Below are 19766 nucleotides of genomic sequence, written 5' to 3'. Positions count from 1 at the left end.
TCTCTCTCTCTCTCTTTCTCTCTCTAGGTTTCTATTATCTTTTTCATCCCCCCTTGAAACACTTTCTATCAGACAATTCTCCCTTGATGGCGAGCTTCGAATCGTCTCTGCGGCTTATCCAGAATTTTGGCAAGCGTTTTAAGGTTGGAGGCACCTCCATAAACACGAGTTCCGATAACCGAGTGTGTCGGCCTAGCGTCGGTGTGTACATTGTGGTCGGTGTTTAATAAATTCCAACCGAAACGTAACCCCGGGACTTTAATTACCCATTAGCCGATACAAAGTGTCATTTTCAGGGCCGTTAACTAATGCGTTCGCCAGCTTTAACGGTAGGAATGCCAGGCATCGTGGCCGGCCGCTACGAGACGCTTAACCAACCACCCCCACTCTCTCATTCTCTCTTTCTCTCTCTTTCTCTCTCTCACTCTCTCTCTCTCTCTCTCTCTCTCGCTTTCTCTCTCTTTCTCTTTCTCCTTCCTCCTATGGTGAACGAAAAGATTCGAAAAAAAACAAACAAATAAACAAACAAAGAAAAGAGAAATATCGAACCATTAGCTATAACTAATTCAAGATCCTGAACATTTCATCTAATTAATATCATTATCATGTCTCAATCTTGTATCAATCATGTCATTATAAAAAATGTACGTTAATTATCATAGAATCTTTCCTTCTTTTTATCTTTTTCTTTTTTTTTTTGTTATAAATATCACCAAAAAAATTGATAAGAGGAATAAAAAGGAAGAAAAGAAGGGAAAGAAAAAGAACAATAAAAATTATCGCAAAGGTCGGAAGTCGATGATTCTTTATCCTCTGATAAAAAAGAAAATACACACATACGCAAACATAGCCATACACTCAGATATATACACAAAATCGTAGAAAGAAGAGAAAAAGAGAGAAGAGGAGAAGGAGGAGGAGGAGGAGTAGGAGGAGTAGGAGGAGTAGGAGGATGTTTGCATTATCGAAAGGAGATCACCTTCGTCGAAACTCTCGAACATCCTCCCCTTTGTTCTACGACTCCTTTGCTTGCCCTCAGGAATAAAAGAGAGAGAGAAAGACAGAGAGAAAAAGAGAGAGAGAGAGAGACAGAGAGACAGAGAGGACTCGGAATTTAATACGAAGGGACACTTGGCTAAGAGAGGTGAGGGGAAGTTAAGGCGCGGACGCGAGTCGGTTACTTTGGACACGTGAATGCTAACGAGTTCATCTCGACCTCGTTGCGACGTTAAGCCAAGAATGCAAGGCGTTGTTATTGCTGGCTGGCTTAACAGATCTCTCTCTCTCTCTCTCTCTCTCTCTCTCTCTCTCTCTCTCTCTCTCTTTCTTTTCCTTATAGTGTCTTTATATACATACGTATACGCTATCGAAGCAAAGGAAAAGGGCGGGAAGCGGAAAGGGAGCGAAAGAATCGGAAAGAGAGTTAGGAGAGAGGGGCCGATTTAATACTCGAACGAGCCAGCAGCTCGTTTTACACCAGATGGGTTTACATACGGCCGCTATCGCGTTACCAGTCCTTCGTTGTGCGTCTATACCTACTACGAGAGAGATAGAGAGGGAAAGGAAAGAGAGAGGAGAGAATACGATCGTTCTATATAATACTGCACAAGATGTTTTTCGCGCGTTAAAACGACGAGTTAAAAAAGTTTTCATAAAAGTTAATCATTGTATTATTGAGAATAACATATGCTCGCGAAGTTTCTTTATCGAAGCTTTATCGACGTTTATTGTTAATTAGTAGATACATTATTTTATTATTATACAACGGGTTTGTCTAATTAACTGTATATAGAATTTATGTATCGAAAGATATCTATCTATGATAGATTGTTGAATGTCTTCTCTTTGTCTTCGTCCTAAACGGATTTTCTCTCTCTTCCTCTTGCGAAGATAATCCCTTGCTATTCCGTGAACTCTCTCATTTTCTCTCTCTCTCTCTCTCTCTCTCTCTCTCTCTCTCTTTCTCTTTCTCCTCGTTACACGAAAAGGGGAGAATACCGGGTAGAGATCGTTAATAGAAGCGCGTTGTCGCGAGAACAATTCTCCATCGTCTCTGGACTTTTACCTCCAATTTATGCTTTCCCCTATCTCTCTCTCTCTCTTTCTCTCTCTCTCTTTCTCTCTCTCTCTCTTTCTCTGTCTTATAAATACACACAGACACACATCCGTAGATATGTATATATATATATATAAAGAGTAAGTTGCTCCAGGATAATGACTCGAATCTCCGTGCGTAGTCTGCGAAGGAACGTAAAAAAAAAAGAAAGAAAAAAGAGACAAAAGACAGAGAAAGAGAGAGAGAAAAATCGAAAATCGAAGGGTCCTGATAAGTTAACGCTGCACCAAGAGGGACAATATGAGCCGGCCGGATGCTGCGCGAGAGAAGAGCTTGCTATCTTCGATCCTTGACCAGATAAGATGAGGGTAAAAGAGTGAGAGAGAAAGACAGAGAGAGAAAGAGAGAGAGAGAGAGAGAGAGAGAGAGAGAGAACGCGAATTGTGCGAGCATCGTATCGAAGAGGGACCCACGTAGGACACTATAAGGCCCGGTTAAAGGCTCCGCAGTGGAATATAAAGAGGGGATTGAGTTGTAGCCGCGAGTGGAGGATCTTATGTAGATTCCTTGTAGATCGTGCACCCGATTCGATCGCGATCGGCTACCCGGTACCTGGTTAATTAAAATTGTAGAGGCCCAACGTCTTCTCTCTCTCTCTCTCTCTCTCTCTCTCTCTTTCTTTTTCTTTTTCTTTTACTTATTTTCTCTCCTCTGGAGTTTTTCCATCCTTCTTCCTCTCTTTTTCTCGTTCCTTAAGCCACCACCAACCTCTCTTTTTCTCTCTCTCTTTGCCTCCCTCTCTCTTTCTTTCTTACTCCTCCTTCACGATCGAGGAGTCTCCCCATAAAGTCAGTCCACCTCCGATTTTTGGTTCCCCGCTTGGGAGGCTGCTTACGTGAAATCCTATTACCGCGAGCCACGACGATCCACCTTGGTGGACTAGCTGGCTAGCTAACTTGCTAGCTAGTTCTCGTATCGCTTGAAAAACTTACCAGGATGCTGCCTTATTCTCGATAATCTTTCGTGACTTTGAAAATAGATTCGAGTAATTCTACGATATATTCAACTTATTTACATACGTACGTATATGTCACGTGTCTGTGTATACGGATGTATGTATGTACGTACATACGTACGTACGTATATTCAAATCTGTTTTGTCAGTCCTCTCGAACGTTTTCTTTGAGTAATAATGACGTGAGCGCGAAGCGATCATCCTTATATTAGCATAACTTCTTCGAAAAATAAAAATCGTTCGATGTATTAGAGAATATTCATATGTTCATATTTTCTTTTAGTATCTATGTAAATCTATCGTGAATCTTTAAATCGGCAGAAAAAGCTTATACCATCTTCTCTCTGTCTCTCTCTCTCTCTCTCTCTCTTTCTCTTTCTTTCTCTTTCTCTTTCTCTCTGTTCGCCGATATGAACGCGCTCTGATTGATTTATGCTTAACCCTGCCAAGCGACGACCCTCCCGCCCTCTCTTCTTCCTGAACGGAGAGGTGAGCCTAACCGAGGCTATCTCTATATCGGCCCGGCGAGTAGCCATTATCGTGCAAACTATATACGCACACGTGTATCGATGCCACGTACTTTTTTCATTTTCTCTCTCTCTCTCTCATTCTCTCATTTCTCTTTCCTACGAAGCAATGAGCCAAGCCGAAGAGTCTCTTTTCTATTTGCTTCCACTTGTTATTTCATCGTCGACAACAACCTACCATAGCTTCTTTTCATATAGTTAATTCTTTTATTCGTTATAAAACACTGTTCTTTTTTTTTTATAAAATGTGTATGTTCTTTCGTTTTCTTTTTCTTTTTCCTTTCTTTCTTTATTTCTTTCTTTTCCCTTTTTCTTTTTTATCAATAGGAAAATATCGTTTTACTCGTTATACTTCCTTTTATCTTCGAGGTCATCAACGTTATCTTCGTTTGGTTTTACTCCGGGCCGGATGTTTGCTTTAATTAGTGCCTACAGTCTTAGTCTCTTTAATTAAGACCGAAATCGGTTTATTAGCTTCGGAATACTATAATAGCTTTAGCAGTGAACGACAACGAAGCTTAGCCTTTACGCGTTAGAAACTACGTTTCACCATATAAACCTATAACTGAGATTTCTCTTTCTCTTTCTTTCTCTATATCTCTCTTTCTTTCTTTTTTTCTTTATCACCCGTCAAATATCTACGTTGATTCGTCGAAACAACCAGTTAAAAGACGAACGTATTTCATCGAATAGATAGGAACATAGTAAGATGCTTTACGACGATCTTTGTAAGATTGATTTATCGCACGAATAAAATTTCATTCGATGTCCAGACATGCGCGACTCTGTCTTGTTAAGATAATGTTGAAGAAGTAATTTCGATGAAAAAAAGTTTGATCATCTCCATAGAAAAATATTTTGGATCACGTAATATTATTCGATGAAAAAGTTTTTGAATAACTTATCTAAATGAGATTATTATAGAGAAATCTGAAACGGTGGATTTCTCTTTGTAGGAAAAGAACGATTGTTCGAGTTGCTATTAGAATCGAGAATCGTCTCTTTCTCTCTCTCTCTCTCTCTCTCTCTCTCTCTCTCTCTCTCTCTCTCTCTCTCTCGCAGAAGAGAGAGAAAGAGAGAGAGAAGAAGGCAGTCGCCGAACGACTTCCTCCGCGTACATCAATTACGTCTCTCGCCCCGTTCCCATTATTAGCCGCCTATAATTTATTACTTTCTACCTTAATAAGCATAATAGTTCCCATGCTATTCTTCGTGCCAGCAGTAATCGTCGTTCCTGACCGTTCTCGCATTATACATCGACGAGAGACTCTGGAACGCAGTTGGTGTGTGCGTGCGTGACCTCTGACCCAGAGACAATCGTTAAGGTAGCGCATTGGGCGGCGTATACACCACTCAGGTCCACAGATATTTAATTACCCTCGTCGAGTGCCTCGTAGCTATGGTCCACGAACGGGAGATAGTAGATTCTTCTCTTTCGAGAGAAAAATCTCTCGTAATCGAAGGAAAATATAGAAATAAATTGGAAAAAGAAAGAAAGAAACGTAAACAAGAAAAATAGAGGAAAAATATAATTGGAAATTTCATAAAAATTGTTAAATATTTTCGATATAGTAAAAAATTACGATACATAGTTGCATTCGTATGTACGTATGTACGTACGTATTTAAATACTTGCTTACTTACTTACGTTAAGAATATTACTTACGTTCGTACGTCAATATCTTCGAGAAATATCTCCGACTTGACCGGGTAATCGATATGAATAATAACGTGTAATTTAGTATTATAAGGTAGAGAGGACTCATCCAACGGAAACTGGACAACGATCATCGTTTCGATTTTTTTGCGAGCGCGTCACTCCTACCTTTTATATACGTCGTTCGTAACTCGGAAGCCTTAGGCGTGCATCGACTACAAATTGTCGAGCGTAGTTTGATCCGTGACTCACGAGTATCGGGTAACACCTAACCAACCTTGAAGGATTCAACGATTTTGTGAAGCTCACTCGGTAAATATGAAACGAGAGAAATGTTGTACGAATGTTGAACATTAATAACAACGATTCTTTTTTTTTTATTTATATATATATTCGATAATATAGTTATCATTGATTTCGTCCTATAATCATACGAATGTTGACGACGATTTTCATTTCATTCAAACGATTATTACACGTCGATTGTGACAATCTCCATAAGAAAAAAGTAAAAAGAAAAAAAAAGAAAAAGAAAAAAAAAACAGAAGAAAAATAAAAAAGAAAGAAAGAAAGATCATAAAAATATATTTGTCACATACGGCGAGGAGTAAAGCTAAGTAAGAATAATGAGCTAAATAAGAATAGTTAGGTCTTTGAAAGTTGCCACATGTACTGTGCATAGAGAGTCGGCATTCTGGTGTATCGAAAAAGAAACGAACGTTCTTTAATGGGACATCTCGGCGTTCAGGTCAGGGTGGCCCCGTTGTGTTACTCGTTACACCCTGCCGCGAAGAGCAAACTAAGAGAAAGAGAAAGAGAGAGAAAGATAGAGAAAGAGAAAGAGAGAAAGAAAGAAAGAAAGAAAGAAAGAAATAGTATTCACCAAGACATAAGAGATATGCATTCGAGATCACCGTTCTTTACGTACACACACGCATACACAGAGGCGCATACATACATACAGACACACGCATACAGGTACAAACACATTTACCCACAATTACAGCATCCCGGAGCTCCAGAAAGAAAAGTAGGAATAAAAATGCGAGACAATACGATGTAGCCACCAACCCGTTGTCGTTTACCACCTTTCTAAGGGCACAAAACCGAACCTGGAACGCAGCGAATCGTCAATTAAAGAAACCACCGGAGTTTCTCTTAGCATAAGCCACCAGAGAATCTCGAATCTCACTGTTGTCGTTGTTCTTGTTGGTGGTGGTGGTGATGGTGATGGTGATGATGGTGATGGTGGTAGTGGTGCTGATGCTCGATGCTGCTGCTGTTGCTGCTGTTGTTGGTGCTGGTGCTGGTGCTGTTGGTGCTGTTGATGCTGCTGGTGCTGCTTGATACTTTATCCTTCTCTTTTTCTCGAGCTCCTTCGTAGAGAGAACAGCTACTACTTGCTTTTTTAGGTTGGACTTCTCTAAGAGGGAAAGAAGAAGAAGAAGAAGAAAGAGTTGAAAACGGAGAATAAACGGGCTCTCTCTCTCTCTTTCTTTTTCTTTTTCTTTATCTTTCTGTCTCTCTCTCTCTCTCTCTCTCTCTTTCTCTCTCTTTCTCTTTAGTACTTCGAAGGTGAGAAAAAGAGAAGGATGAAGAGAGTAAAGAATTTAAGAGCGAGGACAAAGCATCGAATGGCGTCGGGCTGGATAATAAATTACACTCTTAACGCTTCGAACATATACCGCTCGATTATTTATTTAACAATAAAAGTAGAATATATATACATATATATACACATAGAAAGAAAAAGAGAGAGAAAGAAATGGTTAGGTTAAAAAAGAAAAACCAAAAGAAAAGATGGAATCTCTCTCTCTCTCTCTCTCTCTCTCTCTCTCTCTCTCCAACGTGCATGAGAAAATTAAATTAAAAAGAAATTGATTATATCAACACTTTGATGTGCCTACATTTTATCAACGCAATGTTTCATTAGGCATATTCCTATAAACAATTTCATGTATCCACGTACGTCTATAATATAAGTATAATAAGATAAAAAAAAATTAAGAAGACGAAGAAGAAGAAGAAGAAGAAGAAGAAGAAGGTTAACGATGAAAAATCTTAGAAAATGATCGTATAGGAACGACACAACACGTCTCTCGACGTAACGACACTGCTTAACAATAAAATTCAAGCGATATTAATGACACCGATCGGCTTGTGATTTCCGTGCTAAGATAAACCGCGTAATCCCACGTGTAGGATGTCTTTCCGGCGTGTAGAATACGAGGAGAGTATCCTAGGAAAAAGGCGGAACGATAAACCACCCTCTCCTCTCTAACCCCTCTCCAAGCAGCACCCTCCTTCTTCTTTCCCCTCTGCACCCCTCTTTATTCCCCCAACCCCTATTTTACGAAGAGACATCACGTAAATCTCCAATTTAACGATCGAGAAGACATCGATCCTTCCTTCGGGACAAATAAAAAATAAAAAGAATGAGAAACAAAAAAAAAGAGAAAAAAAGAAAGAAAGAAAGAAAGAAAGAAAGAAAGAAGAAGAATATCGACGAGTAGGAGAATAGCTTTGTTTTGTACCAAACGTGTATAAGATAGAGAAAGACAGAGAGAGAGAGAGAGAGAGAGAGATAAAAAGAGATAAAGAGACAGAGAAAGAGAGAGGGAATAGCTTGAAATTAAGTAACAAAACCGGCCACACTCTCGGCTTCTTTCCATGAAAAAGAAATCCCTTTTGGTCTACGGTAATTTCGCATCCGCGACGATTATAAAGCGAAAATTTACGAGCATTCGCGACCGACGAAGCTGAGGAAGAGGAGAAGGATGAGAAGGAGTAGGAGGAGGAGAAAGAGAAGGAGGAGGAAAAGGAGGAGGAGGAGGAAGAGGGACAACCTGCTTTGCGCGAATCTTTTTTTCCATTCTCTCTTTCTTCTCCTCGTCGACTTTGTCCTTCTGTGGATTTTATCACCGCCTTGTATTTAAGTACCACTGTTGTGTGCTCGTCGCCGTCATTCTTCTTAGGTATTTCAGTGTCTCTCTATCTATCTAACTATCTTTCTCTTTTTCTCTTTCTCTCTCTCTCTCTCTCTCTCTCTCTCTCTCTCTCTCTCTCATTCTCTCTTTCTCATTCTCGCAATTCAACTCGTGGACTTCTCAGAATCGTTTCCCCGTGTGCGATAATGGCTCTCTTAAAGAGGAAAATCGTATGGTAACGTTGGTACAAAGTCTGCTTTATAGCTCACAATGTTTCTTCGAATCGTAAAAATGAATGTATAATGAAAAAAAAAGAAAATAATGGAAAAGAAGAAATAAGAAAAGAATAACAACTCGACGTGGATCACGAAAGGAGAAAAGAAAAAAATTGACAAAAAAAAGAAAGGATTGAGAGAGAATTTCTATAAATATTCGTTTTTTTTACTCTTTCTTACATGTAATTTTTCAATAATATTTCATTTCGTTGGTTCTTTTTGTTTTTTTTTTTTTTACTAACCAATCGATACTTCTCTTCAATTACTTCTAATCGTTATTTCATCGACTTGAAAAATGGAAATGTTTAGACTAAGAGAAAATAAAAAGAAAAGAAACGGGGAAAACGAGAAAAACAAAAAACAAAGAAAAGCAAAAGAGAAAAAAAGAAGAGATAATATCGGGAAGTGAAAAACAAAAAACGAAAAACTTGACCTACCGCAGTTTTAACTACCGTTCAATTATATAGTTTGCTTTCGAGTCGTCGCGCGCACGAATAAAGCGTGTAATTTACCGGCAATAAAAGGGCAGTAGTAAAGGCCACGCGAGAGAGGAAAGAGGCAAGAGAGAAGGAAGAGAAGAAGGAGGAAGAGGAGGAGAAGGAGGAGGAGGAGGAGGGAGGAAAGAACACACTGTGTCGTTAACGACGCCGTTTATTGCCGCGCGTAGCGAATATTTTGTTACAACGCGACGATCATTTCGATCTCCTGCCACTCGATGGGAAGTCACGATAGAAATCTCTCTTTCTCTCTTTCTTTTCCTCCCTTTTTTTACTCTGTCTTTATAAAGTTTTTCAAAATTTTACAAAATAATATATATATACATGTATGTATGTATGTAAAAAATAAAAAATAGAGATATATATATATTTATTATATATATATATATGTGTGTGTATGTATGTATGTATGTATATACCTATATAATAATAATCCTTTACACACTTAAGATAATTTGACCGATTAGATAAAACAATTCCGTATGTCTAGAGAATGTCTGGTAATAAGTAAAAGAGTACTAATTATTATCGGAAGAGCTGACAGTTGTTTAGTTTCGAAATCGTTGTCGTTGTCGTGAAGCTAGTGTAATAACTCCGAGAAGATATCCCGGAGGTCCCCTTCCCGAAGTAAGGATTATCTTGAAACGCGAAAACGCTCTTCACGGTATCTCCCAGCGAGTTCGAACGACGACGGACCACGGTCTCCAGTGAGAGTTCTCGCGACCTCGTCGAGATATCGAAACTATTTTTTTTACTCGTAACGATCGGTTACGAGGCAACTCTTCCATCACGTTTAATCGTTTCCACGAGGAAATGCTTTGGGCTCGTATTGTAAGATATTCGTTCTAAATGATGTTACATTAGTCATAAAATCGTAATGATAGAATTAATGTCTGATGAGTAATTAGAATGTTTTAATATCGTAATCGATAATTCGTGAGGAATACCGGTTTATTAAAATAACCTTAGATAAGATGTCGTTAATAAACGTATCTTAATTTTTAATTTTCAATGGTATTAGATATGATAATGTAAGATATGATAATCGTTAGTTATAAAAGCATAGGACGCGTAAGAAGGAATAAGAAGTTTCGATAATCCGTTCGTTCGAGCTGCTCCGGGCAAGAAACCCGATGCCGACTATGAACGTCAGTAGTTTTAGTCGAGCTCCTCCGCTAGCTTGCGATCTAATCCTATTTTCGTTAGATCCGTTAATGGTTAATGGGAGGCAAAGTGGTCAGCGACCGGAACAAGAGCTAAGTCCGTCTTAAATCCCGCAGGAGAGAAACCCTTGTAGTCCTTAGCCAAGGACTGTAATCCGCATGGGATAACTATTGCCTTCGTTCTCGCACCGAGTCAAAGTCAAATCTATTTTGATGGAATAAGAGAGAAGTGTATGAGCGATCAAAGGATACGATTGGGAGAAACCTCTAGGAAATAATTTTCATTAATGTTATTTAAGGATTAATCATGTTAATAAAAACTAATGGTTTGACATTTCGAGATTAATTTGTAAAAATCTAATAAGATAAATAGGATAATCTTCCTAGACAATTCAAGTTCCACGAGTATTAGAGTATAAGGTCCATGCCCGTAGGACAGGTCGAACTTTCCAATGTACACTTAATCGTTATTCGACTATAATATTCAAGGGTAGAAACAATAATATTCTCTCGGTCCTCGCTTCCTCCTTCTCCTCCTCCTCCTTCTTCTCCTCCTCTTCACCCGCGAATATTATAGGCTCCAAACCCTCTTATTCTGTCTCTTCTCAGATCGAGCCTTAGGCAAATAGTGCAACATGGAGATTAATCGGGATTAGGATCGGAAAATTTATGAAAGTCCAATGGCACCGAACTATACACTGCCAACATCTACGTACACCTAAACTCTACTACGTCTTAAACCTTATTCGTCTATCTAATATCTCTTAGAAAATTAATTAGCGGGCTGCGTGATTCGAAGAAAACGCTATTCCGCAGCCGGCGGCGCATCTTCGAAATTCTAATTTCCACGAAGGAATCTGTCGGAAGCTATGCAAATAAGATTCACCTAAGTGGTATCGCGCGAGCGCGCGCGCGTGTGCGAGAAGGCGAGCTAAAGAGAGAGAGAGAGAGAGAGAGAGAGAGAAAGAGAGAGTACCCTAGGTTGTAAATTCTCGAAATAATCCTACGGGTTAATTCCATGCACGACGCTTTATTGCCGTTCTTGATCCGTTAAAATTGAATTGCGAAGAAACATTAAGCAATTTCGTATACGTGTGCGTGTGTATATATATAATTCTTCGAATATAATAAATTTTAATCTAATTTTTATCTCGTGAATGAAACATTTATATCGTAAGAAAAATAAATAAATAAATATATATACACATACACTAATATAAGAAACTCGCAAGTAAAGAAATCTTGTATATAAGTGTTCCATAGATTTTAGTGGTTAGTGGGGTAAGAGTTTGGGGGCTTGAGAGTGAGAGGAATCGACAGCGTAACACGAAAACTACATTATACTATTCAAACGATTGCAGGGCACGGCGGGTAAGTTGACATTGTTGTTTCTGAGGGTGGCCTCGGGCCGTGCGAATATCTTAGCGCACTTGGGTATAAGCCATATACGTGTACACGACGTCGTACAAGCCCTCCGGGGATGTGAACGCTATACAAGCCACCCCCTCCCTTCCACTCCCCTGCCGTAGCTGCCCTCAACCTTCCATCTCCCCACCTCTACTACCATCCCTGCTACCACCGTCGACACCGCACCCTTTCCTCCCCTCGAGTCCCAAGCCAGCCTTCAACCCCCTCACCCTCGCATCTCCAGTCCCCGTCCCCCCAAACCAGAGCACCGTCTTCTTGCTGGCACCCATATACTAATCAATAACCATGAATCGCTTCGGTAACAGTACCATGCACGTTCCGTTGCACCGTTATTGTTACAACGCGGCCGACGCGGCGGCTCGGGTTAGCGTGAAAATTATTATCGCAGATCGATTCTAAACACTGATAATGTCCAAATTCGAGGAACGCTGATAGGAAAGCTACCACTGGAAATAAAACGCGCTTTAAGGTCTACGGGAGAATTAGATTTAATTTATCTTACGAATGGTAATGAATGCTTTCGACCATATCGTTAAGATATGTCTCCTGTCCTAGCACGAAGTTTTCCATCATCGAGCATTTGATTATTGATTTTTCGAAATGAACAGAAAAAGAGATGAAAAAAGATTTCTTATAAATTGTAAAACGTCGCCTTGGAAAATGATACGAATGATACGAAAGGAGAAATTTTATATTGAATTAAACTAAATTCCTAATGTATTCCTTGTAAGTACAGAGGGGTAGAAGGTTCCTACCATAAAATCCATTCGCACAAACTCGCTGGAATATAATTTTGGATTTATGATCCGAGACACGATTAGGGTTCCTCTAATTGACGTTAGAATGATAAAACGCGGAGTTTTCGTATCGTTACTTTCTGCGATCGTGAACGTTTTTCTTTGGTCTCTAAGGCTTCTTCTCGTGGCTTAGCACCGACGCTAATATTAATTCGTGCAATTTTAATGTTCCCGTAGCCAAATTTCAATAACGCCATTTTCCCTTTCTCTCTCTCTCTCTCTCTTTTTCTCTCTCGATGTCACGCTAGCATAATTGATTTCCTTTTCTTTCATCGTGACGAACTTCTCACTGCCCTGTCCGTTGGGACTCGTGAAGGAGAAACGAAAGTTGGTGAAAACCACTTGAATTAGTCGCATGAAAAGACTTGGTGGGAAACTTTTCAAAGGTTCTCATTTATCAAAAAAGAAAAGAAAAAAGGAGAGAGAGAGAGAGAGAGAAAGAGTAAAAAATGAAAAAAAAACAGAACGACACCAACTATAAGCCAACACTGATAAACGATAAAGGAAAAAATTACTGGACGATCGTTAAACGTTTCTGAATCAAGTCGATTCGAACGGGCCTCGGGGTTGATACAAGGGTTGATATTCCAGGGACGATATCTAATAAAGTTCAATTATCCTTGGAAACGAGAAGTGTGCGAGTGAAAGAGATCAAGAGAGAGAGGAATAACTCCGTGAAAGAGAGAAAGCAAGGAAGCAAGGAAGCAAGCAACCGAGCAACCGAGCAACCGAGCAACCAAGCGAGCGAGCGAGAGAGATGATAATCTAAACGATCGCAAAGTGGGCTACAGAAACGCGCCGAAATTGGCAATAACAGAGTGGCGGGGTTCATGGGACGTATATATGTATGTATGTATGTATGTATGTATGTATGTATATGTAAGTATATAATAGTCCGTGTGCCTCGGCGCGAACTTCCTATTCTGGTTAGCATTCAAATTGAATCTTCGTGGCGGCCGGTCGTGAAGAGTTACCGCCGTTAATGGACCTCGCAAACGCTCTCAAATTGCTGCCAGACTGCTGAGACGCAGGCCCTACCTAATCTACCAACATGATTCTCTTCTCCGAGACTCATCGTTCTGTTCTCCACCTCCTACCTTCTCTTTCTCCTCTTGTCCTCCTCCTCTTGTCCTCCTCGTCCTTCTTCGTCTCCTTCTCTTATCCTCCTCCTCATCGAAAAGACTCGCACCCTTTTCGCGTCCGTATCGCGACTCGTTCGATTATGCCATGTGCACCAAATTTTCGTCTCCCGGGGTACCTCGTTAACGTGTAAACTTTATTATCATTCTAAAGGTAGATAGTTTTACGATAATAAACTGAAGATCTCTCGTGGCGAGATTGATTAGATCGATATTATTAGAAACATATTATGTAATAATATATGTCATTATGAGTTATTAATTTTTATTGGGTTATACGTCTACGTATATATTGTAGATAATATTATACATACATACGTATATATACATACACCTATATGTACGTGTAAATTCTTCTTTCTTTTTTTTTTCTTTTTCTTCTTCCTTGTCTTTTCGTATTACTTTCGGCCTGTTTAAAGTCAGTGGAAAATCGAACGAACCAGATATACTAATAAGAAATTACAATAACGACCTAACGAAACGAAGTTATCTCGGTATATCGGGCAATTATCGTTGACGTTAGGAAGGAACTTATCAGCCGCAAAGAAAAGGACCGTACGTAATATCCTGCGTGGCTCATTGCGTCCGAGCCAATGTAATTCGACGAGGTAGACGAGCAGAAAAAAAGGAGAGAAATGGGGTGAATTCTCTTTCTCTCTCTCTCTGTCTGTCTGTCTGTCTCTCTCTTTCTCTCTCTACTTTTCTCCCCCTAACTAACTCTCGTTCAAACCGAATTAGCCCGCTCGATTTGGAGAGGCCGAAAAACGTTTTATCGTGTTACCAACTGAAAAGTGATTTTCAATTCGCAAGAAACCAATTACCATAGTTTCTTCTTTGAGTCCTCTTGAATATTTTTTTAAGATTGATATACAAATATATGCATAATTGATTACGATCGATTCCAACAAAGATATATCATTTAGTACCGACAATTTATTTCTTGACTCGAATCACGATTATATCGACTATTCGAAAATTTCATTCTCAGGACATAGTAGTCGACTTTGGAGGAGAGTATTTCGAGACTCCTTCTCAGAGACTGTCGTCGAGATTCGAAATGGCTAATTTAGCGTGCTGGCTCTCATGGGAATACGCCAAGTTTCAAAGTTGGGAGCATAGGGAGAGAGAGAGAGAGATAGAAAGAGAGATCGAGTGGATAGAGATGGGTAAGGAGGAGATGGGAGGTAAAGAAGAAAGAGAAAGAGAGAGAGAGAGGGAGAGAGAGAGAGAGAGAGTCTATATCTTGAGAGAAGGAAAAGGACGAATGCCACGACTTAATACAATTCTATTAGACGTAACTATGCGAGCTCTCTTGCCTGCCCATCACCGTTGGATTTAATCGTCCGAGCAGCCAACCGTACGATATTCTACTTCCCATCCTTTGGTCGGATCCAATAGGAACGAGACTCTCTTATTATCAAATTAATCTGACCTTCGCGAGAGTACCGTCATTATCATCTCTCTCTTCCTCTTTCGTCAGAAAATCTCTTCCTTTCTCTCTCTCTCTCTCTCTCTCTCTCTCTCTCTCTCTCTCTCTCTCTCTTTCCCTCTCTCATCAGTGATTTTCAAATTCATCATTTTCGGGACTAATTAATTCTACAGTGTACCTGTTATCCACATCGATTATTCGAAATTTATAGAATATATTACATGGGTGATGTCAAACTGTCCATAGATATTAGATATTATTTACCAACGGCATTGTAAAAATTATACTCTAACTTTTCATTCCTCTTTTTTTTCTTTTTTTCCCTTAATAGCCGAGTTGAAGATGGACGTTCTTCGTGAAAGAGAGGTGAAGGACAGCCTAGAACGGCAGCTTCAAGACGAGCAAAAAGTTCGAGGTAAGTAGGAAACGATGAGGATGCAATATCCTTGACACACACACACACACTATATCCATATACATATATTAATATTTTCTGATATTACAGCATTTACCGTACGCATTTTAAACGGGGAACATTTTAGCATTTCTTTCAATACTTATTAATCCATAGATTTTAGAGTTTATTGTATATCATACATCGATGTCACATATATCGAACATCTCCTCTAAGTGATTTCGAACCCTGGAGTTAACACGACGATAAATCAAAAAGTCATAGAGAAGAGCAGCAAGAGGATAGAATAGAGAAAGATAGATAGTTAGATAGATAGATAGACAGTCAGATAGATAGATAGATAGATAGATGGATGAATGGATAGAGACAACCACGTTATAAAGTCTAAGCAAGATCCACGTACTACGTTGCACGATGCTATTATTCTCGAAGAAGCTTTGCAACGCGACTCGTCGTCGTCTTTCATCCTTCTCCTTTTCCACTTTCCTTTGCTTCCTTCGTTCCTTCGTTCGTTCTCGTTCCTTCATTCGTTCATTCATTCGTTAGTTAGTTAGTTAGTTAGTTAGTTAGTTAATACATTCCTATCGTTCTTCGTCTTATATTTGTGCCTTGGCACGTTTAATGGAAGAAAGGAAGGAAGGAAGGAAGCAAGGAAGGAAGGACAGTAAAGTCAGAACCGGTGATCGCTCAGCCAACTTTACATCGGACGTCAACACGTAACAGAATAGTTGTCTAACGTTTTGACCATCCAATTCGGTTCATGCATCTTCTAAGAGACGATTAGAAATGATAAGGAGAAAGATACAATATCGAAAATTAACGTCGTGAAACTAGAAATAAATATTCTCTGATTCAACTGCTATTACTTGTTAGGAATGTTTTGCTTCTATCAAAATGATTATCCACCGTAACGCGTTAATTGTTATTCGCCCGTTTAACGATACTTATAAATTAAATATGAAAACGAAATTTTCGTATTCGAAGGGTCGGATGAAATAATAGGATGAATAATTTAGATCAAAAAATTATAGAAGGCCGTACTAGAGGAAAAAATATGAGAGGAGTCAGGACATTTTTTATTAAAAGAAATAAAATTAGAAAATGATCGATTCTCACGGTCGACTCTCACGGTTCTTTGATTTTCAAGTACATCGACGAACGTTTTACCAGTTCGACGAAAAGAAAAACCGGATGAGCGAGCGAATCCGCACGTGTTCTACGCTCGTATGCATGCATGTATATACATACACGAATATACACGTACACGTGTATGCATGGATGAATACGTGCATACGTACGCATATACATACATACATATACATAGACGCACACATACATATATATACAGCCATACTCGAATCCAATATCGCGAAATTTTCGCGAGCAAGCTCGACGTCCCGCTTGACGCGGACACAATGCGCGTGAGCCTCGATAAATATGTAGAAGTCGCGTGGAATGACGCGTGAATAAGCGTGCGCCCCGTTCACCCGTTCTCGTCGTTTGTTATTAAAAAATGAAAAGACCTTCGGTGACGTGCCGACGATGCTCTCCCTCTTCCTCCTACTCCTCATCCACCTACTCCCACTCCTACACCTACTCCTACTCCTCCGTTCCTACCTCACGCTCTCGCCATCTCTCTCTCTCTCTCTCTCTCTCTCTCTCTCTCTCTCTCTCTATCTATCTATCTATCTCTCATCACTTTTCTTCGTCTTTTTCTCTCCATCGTGTTATGATCCAAAAAGCAAAAGAGATAGATTTATATGGAAAGAGTGAACGCAAGAGCCAGAGAGAGATAGAGAGAGATAGAGAGAAAGAGAAGGGGGGGACATTTAGAGATCCTTTGTTGTTCGTCCTGACGTTTTTTAAGTGGATCAACCCGTTGTATCAAGGAATGAATTTTATCGGCGAATAAAAAATCACACACCGGTGGCCATTGTTTTCTCCCATGAAAAATATATTCGTTGGTCGGTATGCATAGGGAGTGAACAAAAAATAAAAAAGAAAAAAAGGGAAAAAGGAAAGAGTGAAAAAAAAGAGAGGAGTAGACACGCGCGAGAGTCTACAGGGTGAATCAATGACTATTGTCATGTTCGAATAATTTCTTTTAGAAAAGACGATTGTTCTCTGTGTACCCGTATAAACAATTTCAAATAAAAAATAGACACACATACACACACACACACATATATATATATACAGAAGAAGTTTCATTTATCAATAGTTTTAATGCATAGTCTTTTGGCGAACCCAAACGTTTTTTCTTTCAAGCTAATAAAAAGTCATTTCATTTGACAATAATTATTGAATCACCCTATATATTTATATATATATATATATATGTATACATGACGTTCTCGTCATTCGTAGCTTCGCTTTCTCTCGATTCGCAGGAAAAACGACTTGGCGAGGCCGGACGCTCGCGGTAACACGAGCCTGCGACAACAGCAGTCCATTAGTCAACCAGCTCAGTGTCAATACATGAATATGACAGACAGTCTCACGGAATAGCCGACCAAACCCACTACTATTCTCTTTCCTCCATCTCTCTTTCTCTTTTTCTCTCTCTTTCTCTCTCTCTCTCTCTCTCTCGTGTACGACCCTTCCAACGTGAGGCGAGACCATCATCCATCCCCTACCCCTCCTACCCCACTCCCATCCCTCTTGACACCACCGTACCTTATGATATCGCAAATATAGGAAATATTCTCTCCCTTCGTGTCACCTATCGGCAACCTTTATCTTCTATGACGTTCTCTCTGATTCTACACGTGATCGAATAGACGACTTTCTTAGAACGCAATACAAATGTATACTAAGTATATACCATCATTTTCTTCATTCATTTCAAACAATTAATGAAGAATTATTTCGATGGATTTTATTAAAACAATTTTGGAAAAAAAGACTAAAATGTATGTATATATATTATTCGTAAATTTTTTGTTATAACAAAGATACGATGAAAATATAAGAGAATTAACGTCTGTAAAAGTAATTTACTTTTGTCTTTCCGAACGTCTAAGAAGAAAAATAAAGGATAACAAAAAAAAAAGAGAGAAAGAAAACGAAAAAAAAAGATGAAAAAGAAAATGAGATAAAGAGGCGAGCCTTTGCAAGTTCGTTCATTCGTTCGTTCGTTCGTTCGTTCGTTCGTTCGTTCGTTCGTTCGTTCGTTCGTTCATACGATTCTCTGAGATGATTGATGACCGGCCAGTCCCACGGATATTTACGCAGGTACTTCGTAAGACCTTTGCTCATTCGACTAATGACCGTCTTGTAAGAGATACCGTGTCAATCTATAGCATATGTCTGGGTTTAACGAGGGCGTTCCTACAAGCGTTTCTCTTTCCTTCGCGAACTCTACCACACCCATCATCCTCGTGAACATGTGCACGAGCACGTGTGATGACGAGAAATTACTATTAGTCGAAAATAATACAACGATATATATGTTAGTAAGTATTCACGTATTTACGTACGATATATATATATAATAAATAAATATATACATGCATGCATTCATGTATGTATATAATAAATTTTAGAAACGAATTGTTTTCATATCGGACGAGAAATGAAACACAGACTACGAGATGTAATAATTTTATTTATTTTTCCATTATCCCCTTAATATCTAATAAATTATACAGTTTTATTTGTTTGGATCCATTTTTGGATTTATTTAGAAATCGATTGGTCTCTTCGCTTTTCTTTAATGATTATCTTGGCATCGACGTTCAGTCTCGTTTTTGAAGGTGGTAATAATCAGTACGATGGAAAAAGATAGATAGATAGATAGATAGATAGATAGATAGATAGATAGATAGAAAGAGAGAGGGAGAGAAAAAAGAGTCGAAGAAGCTATTACCTATATATAGTACGAAGAAAGGGAGCAACGTTATTAGCCCGTTTAGAGGCGAGCTTGGCATTTCGCTAAAGGTTGAAATCTTCTCGACCGCCCGTTGAGCGAGCATAGGGTGGAAAAGAGGGTTGGTACGAGTAAGAGAGAGGGGTGGTGATGAGGAGAGGAAGGGAAAGGGTGAAAGAGGGAGTTGAATGTTCTCGTATTATCTTGGCAGGGGTTAGGTAGCAGTCGTCGGTCTCTTCCCTATCGTGTCAGCGTCCTGCCAACGATGGGGGATGATGAACCTTGTCTTACGAATAAAACAATAAGATGACCTTTCTTCTTGTCGTTTATCAGAATACTTATTTTATCAAAAGATTTAATCAATATTTGTAGCTCTCATTATTGGATAAAACACTGACAAAAGATATTAGATTCTTTATATCGTATTATTTTATATCGACGAATAAAAACGTTTCATTTTTTCATTGGATCGATTAATAAGTATAAAATAAAAATGAAAAGGGGAAAAAAAAGAAGAAGAAAAGGAAAAGGAAGGAAGAAAAAAATGTACTATCCGATGTTGGAACAGTGTTA

At 39.2% G+C, this 19766-nt stretch overlaps 1 protein-coding gene across 12 annotated transcripts in view; it reads left to right on the top strand.

The window, feature by feature from the left end:
- Positions 1-19766, top strand: part of LOC122634677 (dachshund homolog 2) — a 215764-nt gene that overhangs the window by 152153 nt on the left and 43845 nt on the right. For 11 of the 12 annotated variants that reach the window (XR_006328449.1, XM_043823847.1, XM_043823850.1 and 8 more), the window contains one exon: positions 15242-15325. The exons of the other annotated variant lie outside the window; for it this stretch is intronic. Coding sequence is in view for 10 of the 11 variants with exons in the window: in XM_043823847.1 (XP_043679782.1) it covers positions 15242-15325 (84 nt within the window). In the remaining variant the exon portion in view is untranslated. The remainder of the gene's footprint in view (positions 1-15241; positions 15326-19766) is intronic. 12 annotated transcript variants of the gene reach the window in all.

The sequence above is a fragment of the Vespula pensylvanica genome, chromosome 15, assembly GCF_014466175.1.
Source record: "Vespula pensylvanica isolate Volc-1 chromosome 15, ASM1446617v1, whole genome shotgun sequence".
NCBI lineage: Eukaryota > Metazoa > Arthropoda > Insecta > Hymenoptera > Vespidae > Vespula > Vespula pensylvanica.
Note: the sequence above shows the minus strand (reverse complement) of the source record. Positions and strands in the feature narration are given on the sequence as shown.